This window comes from Bactrocera latifrons, unplaced genomic scaffold (genome assembly GCF_001853355.1).
Source record: "Bactrocera latifrons isolate USDA-ARS-PBARC rearing strain unplaced genomic scaffold, ASM185335v1 scaffold_179, whole genome shotgun sequence".
Lineage (NCBI taxonomy): Eukaryota > Metazoa > Arthropoda > Insecta > Diptera > Tephritidae > Bactrocera > Bactrocera latifrons.
In genome coordinates this window covers 176,045-190,170 of record NW_017535285.1, presented here as the reverse complement: position 1 = coordinate 190,170, position 14,126 = coordinate 176,045, and the positions used below count along the sequence as shown (strand labels likewise).

Genomic DNA, 14,126 nt, shown 5'->3' with positions numbered 1-14,126 from the left:
TTTTGTTTTGGAATTTTAACATTTTTCAGCATATTGGTTCAAAATAATTTTTTTTCGATTGAAAATGATAATTTACTTTAATACTAAACGCTCAATAGATTTTTGCATTTTTACAGTTTTTTGTTTTAAAATTTTTAAATTTTGATATTTTTTTTTTTTACCTAAAGGCTGTACGTACGTATCACCAAAATTTAATCGAGTTATAGGGTTATATATTATTGTATGTGTATATAAATGATCAGGATAAGGAGAAAATTTAAAATCTGGGTGTTTTCTGTCTGTCCGTTCGTTTATCCGTCCGTCCATCCATCCCTCTACCGACATTTTTTGAATTTCATCTCATTCTTCCTTTCTCCCTTTCGAAAGWTTTGCACGAATAGAGTATGCCATCTTATGGCCAGTTGTCCAAATCCACCAAAAACTGTACAAGCCCATAAGTGCCGAATATTTGGACACCAGTACCTATAGTTGTTTTAAGAGGTTTCATATTAAGCACCTTTCTGATCAAATTATCCGATTAGCATATCAAGTTCATAAATCCATGTCTCATCGAAAGTTATAATGATCTCTTTGTGGRATCGRAATTCGCACGATCTAACATGTCTAAAGAGACCTSTTTACGGTACTCTGTTTGAGAAAAAATTCAGCCTCATCGGGACGAGTCRAGCAAAAATGCGTTTCAGAGCCAAAATATCGCGAGAGCTGTTGAGCTCTCTTGTCATCTCTCTAATACTTGCCTTGAATAGGTCGAACGAGGCATGTCTTCAACGATCTCTTGATCATCATTGAAGGCTTTGTACCACTCGTAGGCTTGTGTTTTTAATAAAACTGACTCAACGTATTCGCAATGATTCCGCACACAAAATTTGGTGAGAAATACAAAATTTGATGAGAAATACAAAATTTGATACAAATTCGTTGTCCGATATTTTTATCTATTGTACCGATTGTGCTGAGGTGTACCGATTTAAGCAGCTGCTGTAAACAAACTGGTTGACAAATATCGTTCATATTTGGCACATTAATTAAGGAGAGAAATTCATATTATTTAGGCAGGAAATTTACATACAACTTGTGTGTGCTTTTTGTCATAATGTATATGAATGATCCGTCTGATGAGTCACCTCAGTTTTTGAGATATCTACCAGGAACTTATTCATTTTTCGGAACGGCCGATATTAGACCACTATAGAATATACCTGCTCTACAAACTGAACGATCGAAATCAAATGCTTGTATTTGTAAAAGTTTTTCATTGGGCAAGATGTTAACACGACATATTTCATAGGCAATAAAACAATCTCCGAAGAAATAGTTGAGATCGGATCACTATAGCATGTGGCTGCCATACAAAATGACCGTTCGAAATCAATTTATTCTAAGAAATCTTTTGTATTTATGATAGATATTAATTTAATTGAAGCTTTTTCTTATTTCAAATAAAATTTCCTCTTGATTGCACAATTTCGTTCGACGAAAGTATTTATCTTTATATAAATATAAACACATACGTGATTCCAAGTACTTCAATATAATTACTGTAGAATTTATTTCAATGCAAGACTCTGCGCATTGTTTCACTTGCATGATGCTGCCAATTGAGCGTGTTTTTGGTAAGTGAAATCTTATTTTTCAACATTTATGCAACACGCAAGATTAACTTACTTGCACCTACATACTCACACATAAGTACATATGTACATGCCTTTGAATATTTTCACCTATGTTGAATCACACCTACAAGCAAAACTGACTTTATGCCGAGCTATATATGAATGTACATATATGTGGATGTGTGTATGTCTGTTGGTTTATTGTCTGCAATCGAAATGTTTGCTTTCAACTAGTGCTTACGTACTTACTTTCTATTTGTAGAGTGGAATGTGTGTGTGTGTGCACCCTGTACAATAGAAAGTTCAAGGAAGTTCTGCAATAAGCAGGAAGTAAGGACATTGCAGTGTACTTAAAGTTTAATGAGGTGCAAATGAAAGCGAGTGCTTTGAGTAATATTTGATTTGTAAGGCAACAGAAAAATACAACAACAAMATAAAACAAAACATGAAAAGGCATTGCGAGTCCGAGTATATCRGAGGTGGCGAAGTGAAAGAAAGATTAAGTAACAATTTTATGTTGTTTTACTATCTACATTTATATCTATATTTTATTACCGTTTACACTTGAATATTAATGCAAAAATATAGGGGAACGCCTGTTATATATGTATATATGTAGACAAGTATATATTTCTTTATTTAAATATGCATTTGTTTGCRTAGGAAACTAAAAWGTGGGGATCTAACTTTCCGTTTGTCTTTGTAATTCAAAGTTCGGACAGAAATTTATACAAACGGAACAAATAAGGAAGGACTAAGTAGGAGCGATAGCGATACATATTAATGTATATGTATTTSGAACGTTTTAAAAACAAGTGGTTAATCTAAATAATATAGGCAATAATGTAGCAATTATAAACTTATTTTCTTACCTTATTTCTCATTTTTGTGACGTGCTTTTTGATGTAAGTAGTAATATCCATTACAGAATTTCAAAAAGTACCGTCCGCCATTAGGGATGATGTGTTCCCGTTCCCACGACAGTCGGGTCTACGAAAACCGGAACGGACCCGGATTTTTATCCGGCCAAGGACTGTTAACTCGGCAGAATTCTGCCGTTACAACAACAACAACAACAACAGGGATGATCTGATTTGACCTGTTCCCACGGCAGCTGGGTCCAAGTAACCGAAACGGACTTGGATTTATACCCGCCCAACGATTGTCAACCCTGGACCGTTTCTCGAAATTACTACGGTTTCCTGCCGCTAGAACAACAACAACGTGATTTTGGCTATATTTTTTTTTATGGATTTCCATCAAGTTTTAATTTTTTTGGTTTTTTTTTCGTGCGGGAAACTTCCAAAGGTGCTGTCGTATGTATTGCCCACCGCTTTCGGSATCMCGCCCAGTTAGTATTAACTAACTTTACTGGACTTGCGGAAAAGTATGCCTACGTARTAAGCCCTTAACTCCGGCAGATTTAGCCTGCATTTGGAGCGCCGTTAGGTATTACTTCGCGAGACCAAGGCAGGCAAGAATGCCATTTCAAGAACTCCCTGCGGATTTATTTAGTTGGTCTTAAGCTACTCCATTGCCGTCCTCTTATCTAGAGTTCTTGGATCGCTATTGCGGCCCACTCTTTCATTGTCGCCCATACCAGCTTTGATTGTCGCATGTGGCTCACTATGTTTACGGGCGTCATCATTTCGTTTGTCATTTCTTCTATGGTGGTTCTCTCTCGTGTAGGAGAAAAAGATTTGCTGGGCGTTTTCATCGGCACTACTGCAGAATGAACATTTTGTGTCGTMATCGTGAGCGAATCTGTGGAGGTATTTCCTGAAACAGCCATGACTCGTCAAGAATTGCATCTGTCTTCCCGTGTTGTCTCTCAATCCAACCTCGTACATTTTTAATGAACCTATGCGTTGCCATGGTCTTTACCACTCTTCGAGGGTCGCCTGTCTCTCCTTTTTTCGCTCGTCAGCCGTTAGCTGTTTATTCATAGCTTTAGACTTTATATAGACTCTACTTAACTCTGACCAGATATGATACTGTCCACTTTATGTGAGACCCTTCTAAATGCGGAAGCCGTGCCCTTTGTAATTGAGTCACGTTTGAACTGTAACGCCAAGGTACCTCATTGAGTTTTGCGTTGTATAAGCACCGCTTCCGTCTTTTCTGCAGCTTAGTTTCCATGAGCCGATCCTTAATTTTTGATGTGGTCGGTCGTATTGAAGAAGTTTTCGATTGAGGAAAGTTCTTTCGCAACGGTCGTCACAGCAATGTCGTCTGCAAAGCCAATTATTTGAACCTCTTTTTTTTCATTAAACTATATAGTTTATTTAGAGTCTATATTTTGTGGGTTGAGAGCAAATCTTTTCTCTCCTAAAGTAAGTTCAGGGTTTGGGAGTATGTCGAAAAACTGATGAAGAGCTTTAAGCATTAAAAAATTGTTTCACTAGAACTTTTACAGCACCAACAAAAATTGGAAACTGAAGTTTTCGAAGAAGTTCGTTTTCAGTGAAGCTTTCACTTCACAAATGCCTTGATTATAATTCATACATTTAAAAGCTCTGTGTTTTCGAGAAAGCTGACTTGCTCTGAAGCTTTCACTTTAAGAATATAGAAGTATAAAGTTTTCGAAGAAATTCGCCTTCACCTCACTTATCCCTTGATTAAAAATTCATACATTTAAAAGCTCTGTGTTTTCGARAAARCTGACTTTCATTTTAAGAATATAGAAGCCTAAAGTTTTCGAAGAAGTTCGCTTTCACTGAAACTTTCCCATATATTAACATATAATTGCAGCATTTAAAAGCACGAAGTTTTCGCGAAAGGTATCTTTAACTAAAGCTTGCTAGCATCAATCCCTTGAAAACCCTTCGAACATATTGGAACCTGAAGTTTTCGAAGATGTTCGTTTTCATTAAAGCGTTCACTTCACTTAACATATAAAGTATTTAAAAGCACGGAGTTTTCGAGAAAGCGAACTTTCACCAAAGCTTTCACTTCACCAATCCCTTGATTATGATTTAATTAGCTTTTGAAGATAATGCTTTTAATTCATTATATTTCAACTATATAGATGAATATTGTAATTATTTGTTGCACTTAGCTAAAGATGTACAATTATAAGCTCATTTGTAATAAAAAGCGTTCTAAGAGAGTTTGTGACATGAAAAAACTTCAACTAAACTCCTTCATTCTCTCTCTATAGGCCATTCTGGAGCCTAAAATATCGATTTCCCAATAACCAATCTATAATGAATTTTGGATAAAAAGTTATCTGGAAGTATTGGAAATACAACTCTGCTGTTTTATAACGCTAGCTTACAGTTATTTTGCGACTGTAACGTTAGTGACTATTTCTTGCTAATTTTGGGTTGCTAAAACCGAAAATGGTAATTAGGTTGTTAGAATCCGAAAATGATAGTAAAAATTTCCGAACATGTAGAATTTTAGGTGTCGTAATCAWGGGGTGTAGGAGTCAAATACACATTATTTAGTAAAAAAAAAATATCAAAAATAGCTGTGTGTTATGGAAGATTTTGGACGTCAGATTCGTAATCGAAAACCTCAAATACCACACAGGCCTCTTAACACAATAGTCGCCATTAGATCGCTCAGATTTGTTGACTAGTGTAATTTTATTCGGCATATGCTGCCACTAAAAATGATTAAATTCTTAATTTCAATATTATTTTTGCCAAAACAGTTAAGGCCAACATGTATTTACTCAACGACTAACGGTAAATATTGCAAAATTTCAAATAAGTATTGGCATATGCGTGTATACATATATGTATATATGTATGTATGTTGATGTGCGCATGTGGCCACACAATTTTACAGTTGACATATTTGGTTTCTGGTGTAAATATCAATATTTCACGTTTATCTCATTATTCAAGAGCCTAATTACGTGCAGTAATGTGCAAAATAAATTGAAATTATTAAATCCCTTAAGCGGAAAGCGCACTAGTTGCACGAAATGCGCGTGTATGCTTGACAATTTCGCCTCTAGCAAGTGCGGATATCGCCAATAATATAGTATGTACGTATGTGAGTCTTTGGGCCCATACGCCTACAGCGCGCATGCAACACACCCACACGTACATATACCTGTCTCTTATACACATCTCTACAGCGCGCATGCAACACACCCACACGTACATATACTGTAGCTGTGTATGTTTATGTAGGCGCATATTTACTTTGGCCCACTTGCATAGATAAATAATAAGCAGTTGGTTTTATGTGCTCTATTAACTTGTTCAGTGCTTTTGATTGCGAATTTATYAGCACTCTGTGCTAAGCAAATACACATGCACACATATCCATAAATACATACATACATACATTTATGCCACGTTGTTTTTATATGTATGCACGTGTTTKTACATACATTTCGAAATATGAAAATAAATATTTATGACTCTATTAATTTATTCATTTTTTAATTATCTATAAGTGTATTGCCTAACACATAAATACAAGGGCGCTCACAACTCTATGTACCGTTAAGTGTTGCGCTAAATATTTAAGTTCTTGCCTATGTATGTATGTGAACCTGAGTGTATGTGTGGTTCCAAGTATGTGTGTGTGGTGGCTGCGCTGTGATTATTATAAAGTGGAAAGCAATTTGCTATTCGCTGCGACCTTGTCTTATACATACTTACAAATATGTATATGGTATGTATGTATATGTACATATATATAAATTTGTATGCAGGTGGGGGAATCATTTTAGCAGTTAAATTGTAATGAAGTGTCCTTAGAGAATTGACACCTACCACTTTGAAGTGTTTCATGGTTCAGCTATTAGATTTGGGGCTGGCTATGTACATACTTATATGCAAAAGTTTATTTATTTTGTATAGATGTACATACTAATTTTTTATATATATTAATTTTTTTTGGTGAGTTTACGATGTAGGATTAAAATTTTATTTAAATTTTCAAAACATCTCTACACTCTTGTTAAGGGGTTGTATACAGTTAGAAGACCGAAAAAATGCGAATTTTCCAAAATTTTTTCTGAGAAAAGTTTTAAATTTAGTTATCTAAAAATTAGTACACACATTATGGTATCTTTTAACTGTATTTTAAGTAGTAGTAGTTAGTATTAATAAAAATATTTATTTTGAAAGGTACTAGAGCTGATCTCCGGGATATCCTTTTAAATTAAAAAAACAACAGATTTGGTTAAAGTAATTTTAAATTTAGTACATAATTGGGCTAATAAGAAAAATACATTTTTTTGACAAAACGGCGGTTTCTAAAAACAAACGGTCACAATTGTGGCCTTAAATTCTTTATAAAAAAAAATATTTATCGATGAAAAAAAATCTTCCTGTAATTACTAAAAAATGTATTTAATAAGCTCGTATTGAAATTTTTGAATAATCGATTTAGCCGTTTGGYGGGACAACGGAAGGGGAAGTGACATATGAGTCCCCCTCACCTTCCTTCATACAGCTTTGAGCGCTMTGCACATGATAGGTTGTGCAGAAATTCGTCCTTTGTGCTACCTATAAACTCCTAAAATGTTGATCACCAGATCCTCATTGATCAAAAAACCGTTTTTTRAGCTGGTAATATAAATCCCAGCAACTTCGCTAGCTTCGCCTAAAGTGTGACTAATGAAATATTTCAATCTTAGTTGGGCAACGGAAGGGGAGGTGACAGACTTCCTTACGGCTTTGACAAAGAACGTTCTACAGAATATTTAGTCGCACCGCGTGTAAACCTAATGGACCGTTTACAGTTAGAACACCTTAATTTGCAACATAATTGTGGCGATTTTGACTTTGCTTAGAGCCAGTAGTTCGGATGATTCACTCTGAGCCAAAATGGCCTCGCAGTCGGAAAAATTATGGTTTTTGACCAGCGCWTACTGAGCTCATTAGAGGTACAAAGCTACAACGCCAGAACCCCATTAGACATCGGAGAAGCAATTCGAATCCAATCGGATGAAATTGAGGAGAGGGTGCTCTCCCTAGCCAGCTCATCGGCTTTGCAGTTTCCAGAGATTCCGCTATGCCCGCGCACCTATATGATTCTATCATGGAAAGAACTTGAAGCTATTGCTAATGAGGTCATGCATTCCTTGAGTAGCTTTGAGAGCACAATTAGCGAGTACAAAGTCAGTATACACAGTCGCTTGGCCGTCGGAATGAATCCACACCTCTCTGAAGTAAGCTGCATTTCGGAGCAGTACATCTTCTTCTTCTTTATTAGCGTTGACACCGTTTACGTGGTTATAGCCGAGTTTACAACAGCGCGAGAATGRAGCCATGTGTAGAAGTACACTCAAGTGAGGAAAGTTCTCTCAGCGCCATTCACTTGGGAGTGACCAGAAACGCTTCTTTTACATATGGTTTAAGTAGCTCAACTCTTCTGTCTTAGACCAACATCAATTTGAAGTCAAGCTAAGGTGAGAGGGCGAAGCAGCTGTACATGCAGTACACGCCACATAAAAAATACCTCCAATGGAAGCAGTACATCCACTGTTGCTTTAATGGCAGCCACTTCCGCTACAGTGGTCTATTAGTCTGAAACTAGAGTTGATGGAGAGCTCCCGACAAAAGACTCTACCGCCTACATTCCCTCTTAACTTCAATGAATTCAAGAAAAAGCTCACTGCAGCACTTCCCCAAAGACTTCGCCCCTCCCACAAATTCCTCGCCGATGTGTGTTCAGTAATCTAGGTTAGAAAGAATGCAAACGAAGCAGTGGAAAAATTCAATATGTCCCTGCTGTAGCTCCTCACAAAACAGGGTCCAACAGCTTCCTTCACCGCCAACCACTTAACAGCTATGTCTACAGGTGCAAAATACTGTGGTCACACAAAGAAAACTTTCTGAAAGCAATAAATAACTGTTTTGATAATTTACTTTTTTCTAAAAAAAATCACTAAATCATTTATGTCATCTTTAAAAAAAAAATGTCAAAATTAATTGCCGTTATTTCATTAAAAAGTCTTAAAATTCTTAAAAAATAATCTAAATAATTTACTGTAAAATTGGCTCACCCTAGTGTACTTTTGCGCACACAAGCACTTGGTTATTGTATATGTATGTATGTGAAGTGGTAGGTGTCTTAATTCAATATTGTTTAAAATTAAGCTGGGGAAATTCTATTTTACCWGGACAACTACTTTTAGAGTTTATTTTGCGGAAATGACACGAAAAGTTTTTAATTGATCAAGTGAGAAGGGGAAAATTGAGAAAATTTGCATTTAGTAAAAATAAAAACACTTCTAAAGATTTTCTGCAAACTTTCAAATAAATTAATGCTGCAAAAGTTGTTGTGCGCAASGGAAACTTTCGAAAAATTGCAGCTTTCGATTTTTCGGTATCTTTTTGGAGTAAAGTTGTAATATTATGCGAGTGACTTGTAATAATGCTGCCTACAATTAGGCGCATGTTTTAATAATATATAAAAAATTTATCAAGGACAGACACCTCAAAATGTGATTCGGTCCTTCTATCATGTGTTTTTTGTAATCTTGACTTGAGGATTTCTCTTATTTTATTTTATTTTATTCAGATTCGTTACGGTGTCAAACAATATGGAGCTTGTTTCAAAATCTAATATGAGCGCCTTAGATGATCGTTCTTCAAAAAGCATGGGTAAGTCAAATAGAAATTTTTCAGCTAAAATTTATGCTTTATTATGGAACAAACTGATAGAATTTTCTTCGTTGAAACCCTTTTGGCGTATATGGTAAGACCAGATATAGTTGCTTAAAGCAGTTGAAATGTCATATAACTTTAATAACTAAAGACCTCACTTAATAGTACTTTAGTATGATTTTTAATAATTTTTGGCATTTCTCTTTTAGAAAAATTAAAAATGTTGGATATAACACGGGATCGGCCAGTTAAAGTGGCTGTAAAGGTGGCGGTACCGGTGCGAGATCATCCAAAGGTAAAACAATAGCAATAAAAAACGTTATGAGAAAAAAATTAAATTAGGTTTGAACTTTTTTTTGTTACAATTATATTTTAGTTCAATTTCGTTGGCAAACTCTTGGGTCCCAAGGGCAATTCTATGAAGCGTCTTCAAGAGGAGACAATGTGTAAAATGGCAGTATTAGGTCGTGGCTCGATGCGTGATCGTAAAAAAGAGGAGGAGTTGCGTGCCAGTGGCGACAGTCGTTATGCCCATCTCTTTGAAGATTTGCACGTAGAGATTTCCACATTTGCAGCGCCCGCAGAAGCTCACGCACGCATTGCATATGCGCTGGCCGAAGTGCGACGGTTCTTGGTGCCGGTAAGTACGTTGGTATAGATTTTGTTTAGAAGAAGTTTATTAAAATACCTAAAAACCTAAAAGTGATTGTAATGAGAAAATTGTTATAAAGATGGATTTTGTATGACAGAACCCGGTTTTAATGGAAGACTTCTTAATAATCTGATTCCATTAGATATTGCTAAGGCATTTTTGAACTCAGTCCGCTATGTTTAGTTAAAAGGGAAGGCGCAAGAGTAGAAGATTACACCGACGCTCTCAGGCCATCATTAGGTCCATTGTGCCTCCTGGTAACCAAATTAAGCCTTATCCAGCAACTCAGTGGTTTTCGTAAAATAYCCAATTTTTCCACCTCTGCTGCCCATGTTTGTTATGTTAGAGCATTGGGATCCGTGAAATATATGTATACCGTCTTATCGGGCTGAAGGCTGGGTTTTCACAAATATAAGGTTCCATCCAAATYCACTTTTCCAATTTTRTGAGGGTGGGTCTTAAAGGCAGAAGCCCTGTGATGAGCCGCTCAATATTACTAAATCCCTTTTTGCCTAAAGGTAGAAACTTTTTCGTCTGTTCGCCATCAACATTACCCCAAAGTAACTTTCTGGTATGCCCTGTGTTGCTAAGATTCCAAGACCCGAAGTGCTCCTCTGCAACCAATTGCTCAAACAACRCTTGAAGGAGCTGAATGGTCTGACGCCGCTTAGGAGAAGTCTCTTATACTTAACCATTTATTTATGTACTTTTCTAGGACTATCACGACGACATACGACAAGAGCAAATGTGGGAAATGCAAGCGTTGAGTTCCTCTACTTCGCTGACCTACACCGACGATCAGCATAGTCCCAATCGCGGTGGTGTCACCGATATGGATACATCGAATGATGAGAAGCTCGAGCTRGAACCSAATGGTATGGAATGCAATACACTTGTGGATAAGAACGAGGCACAACAGGTGAGTTTAAGCAATGAACARCAACAACAWCAGCTGCATCAACACCAACAACAGCAGCAACAACAACAACGCAATTTACATCATTTACTACATCAACCACCACCAACGTCGGCACGTGGCCCCAACACGCCCGTCGCCACAGTAGCAACTCATCATCACACCAATCTCTTGCCGACCAATACCGATGGTCTCTGTCAAAAAGCGAGTGCCGGCAGTACAGCAACAGCTAGTAAGTCATTTCATGTACACACACATGCTTATATATAYACAAATATACTTGWACGAGTAACCACAATAATTTGGCAATTAAAGTGARTTCCTTCCCACTAGTACACCCAGCAGCYATGTCGGTTGCATTACAACACCAATTGACCGCAGCCAGTATTGGTAATATGTTGAAGCCAGCCGCATCGACGGCCRCTGGTGTGCCTACGGTSACTGATTTGCATACGGCAACGCAACAGCCAAACACAGCCGGCGGCATAGCATTGCCAACGGAGGCTGAAGCGCCCATGGCAGCCACATTGGGTTTGCTGGATCCACCCACTGGTGCGCTGCTGCATCCGGCGTTGCGCAGCGTCAAGGCAATCAATATTGGTGAGTTTTTAGTTGTGACATTTGTGATTACAGTATTGAATTATTATTTCGATTTCGTGTTTACTCCCTTTTAATCTCTCCTATCTCTCCTGTTTTTTGCTCTTTCTCTTTGTTTTCTAGCGGGTGGCTTGGCCCGCAAGCGGCCACTATTGGGTGTGCCACGCTCCAGCATGAATCCAACTAAACGCACTGTAATGACTTTACTAGCCAGAGCCAAGAACTCGCAGGCTTTGCATGCGGTACGAAATCCGATTACAGCAGCCACGGCGGCCCGATTTGCTGAGTGAGTATATAAGTACATTGTTTTTTTTTATTTGTTTGTTTTATAATGAATTCGTATAGTAAAAGTCTCATTATTGGAGGCCAGGTTAAAATAAGATCTTTATTGGCTTTGAGTTGCCTAAAATATGTCCGGATTTTTAAACTTCTGAGGTTCATATTTTCTTCTTGAAAACTTTCAACTTTAGAACCGATCCAAACAAGGCATAAAATGCACATTAATTAAGTCTTCAAAAAWCTCTCCAGGAACCGGTTTCTTTGCAGAAATAAAAAGTTTTTTTTTCTTCTTTCTTTTTCGAATTTTGTTAGTTTTATCAACAATAGGTTAGGTTAGGTAAAAATTTTGAACCCACGAATAATCCGACTTGGAGTGCTAGAGWCCTTTGTAATGACCTGAACTCCTAGGTTTGGAATAAAATGACGTCACATGTCGTCACAAATTTAATGAGGCGACTAATATCACTTCCAGACAACTCGCAGTTTCAACGCCTCTGTATCAATGGAAACCTATTATTCAGTTAGGAGACCTATCATTGCGGCGATGTGGATCTTGCTAAGAGGTTGCAGTTCAATATACATTTTACGTTCCACCCTTGGCCATAACGTTTTTGCAAYTCCACAAGACCAATGCTTCCTCCCGCAAACCCAGTAGATCTAGAACTCGAGTGCACGTAGACAGGAGAACCTCGTTCGTTTCCATCTTGATAGCATTTGGGTATTGGTTTTACAATTYCTGACGATTCTGTTGTTGCCAGGCACTATAGCAGCTCTGCTATCGAAGTGAATGCATAAAATGCATCCCTAAAAGAAGGCACACTTCGTAGCAGTACATCTGCATAAAAGAACTTAATAGAAAACTCCCGGCAAAAGACTTCCCCTCCTGCGACTTCTTGCGGACAAGAATGAATCAAGCTAATTTTGGGTCCAGGGAAGATGTTCTGCATTGACCCGAACAAATGATTGTCAGAAAAGACAAGGCCCGGGATATAAGATGAATGTGGTAAAGCTTTCCAGCAGCTGATTTCGCAAATGTTTTTAAGCAAACTTGCAACATTAGGCCGACATCACAAAAATCCGTACGTTTCTTGACAACTGCTCTCTTCCATTTGATGAGTTGTCGATAGCGGTTCCCGTTAGTGGAGCGCTTAAGTCGTTCTTCCTTTTCAATGTTTGGCGCCAATTGGAGATTTCAAGTGTAACCAGGTCCTTCTCCTGGCCCTTCCAACAGAGTGGCTGTATTCCTCCTTCTTTACTTCCTACCGGTGGGTACCGCGTTGAATACTTTTATAGATGAAGTGTTTTTATTCATTCAGACAACATGACCTAAACCGTGTAGCCACTGTCTCTTAATTCGCTGAACTACAAGTCTGTCAATGTCATCGTATAAGTGGTAAAGCTCATCGTTCCATCGACTGCGGTATTCGCCGTTGCCAAAGCGCGAAGGACCATAAACCTTCGCAGAACCTTTTTCTCGAAAACTCGTAACGTTGACTCATCAGATGTTGTCATCGTCCATTCCTCTGCACCTTATAGCAGCACGGGGATGATGAGTGACTTTTAAAGTTTGGTCTTTGTTAGTTGAGAGATTACTTTACTTCCCAATTGCCTGCTCAGTCAGAAGTAGTACCTGTTGGCAAGAGTCACTCTACGATGGATTCCAGGATTGACGCTGTTGTTAGTGTTAGTATTGGTTCCAAGATAGTTGGTATGAAGGTATGATTGCCAACAATGACGTGGGAGTCAAGTTGACTATTTGTTTGCTGAATATAGTTACACAGCCAGTATTGTATATAATATTATTGTTATGCAGCAAACCGTAAAATCATTCATCTTCGCTCTYAGTCCCTTACAGATGCTTACCTCCCCATTTATATTATCGTCGCAACCCATGGATCAGTCGATGCTAACATTTCCTAAGGAAAGTCTCGCACAAGGAGTCTAAGTCTAATTCACACACACAAAAGACAAGGTATTTTGAAATGAAAAAATTTGATCCTTATTGAGCCCGCCTCCACCTACACACCAATGTATTGCAATTAAGAAATCACAAAATACAAGATTAATATTTAATATATAATATATATATATATAAATATATATTTAAAAACAAAAACTCGCCCAACGCAAATATAAATTTAACTTAAAGCAAGAAAATACAAAAACAAAAGATGAACTGTTAAATTAAAAATAAAGTAAAAAATTAAAATAAAAATAAAATTTAAAAGCAAATAAATTAATTATACAGATATTTATACAATTATACCTAAACTTATCGGAATGTTGAAATTAACGACACATTACGAGTATTATGAAGAAACACATCTTTAGGGACTAACTGGCAACATAAGTGTACACGACAAGTAACTTTGAAAACAAAAACAAAAAAATAAACTAAAAACGCAATATATTTTATTTACACATAAAAACTAAACACTTAAACTATATTACTAAAATCAAAGCAGAAAAACAATTATTAAATATATATA

At 37.1% G+C, this 14,126-nt stretch overlaps 1 protein-coding gene across 5 annotated transcripts in view; it reads left to right on the top strand.

The window, feature by feature from the left end:
• The window catches only part of LOC108967131 (branchpoint-bridging protein), a 90,853-nt gene that overhangs the window by 70,094 nt on the left and 6,633 nt on the right, over positions 1-14,126 (top strand). For 3 of the 5 annotated variants that reach the window (XM_018930378.1, XM_018930375.1, XM_018930377.1), the window contains 7 exons: positions 9,108-9,190; positions 9,403-9,488; positions 9,570-9,833; positions 10,561-10,993; positions 11,095-11,361; positions 11,482-11,644; positions 13,483-13,749. In XM_018930378.1, coding sequence (XP_018785923.1) covers positions 9,130-9,190; positions 9,403-9,488; positions 9,570-9,833; positions 10,561-10,993; positions 11,095-11,361; positions 11,482-11,644; positions 13,483-13,582 — 1,374 coding nt within the window. In that variant the 5' untranslated portion in view covers positions 9,108-9,129 and the 3' untranslated portion in view covers positions 13,583-13,749. Of the gene's footprint in view, positions 1-1,545; positions 1,614-9,107; positions 9,191-9,402; positions 9,489-9,569; positions 9,834-10,560; positions 10,994-11,094; positions 11,362-11,481; positions 11,645-13,482; positions 13,750-14,126 lie in introns of those variants that run through there. The other 2 variants (XM_018930379.1, XM_018930376.1) reach the window with 2 other exon arrangements.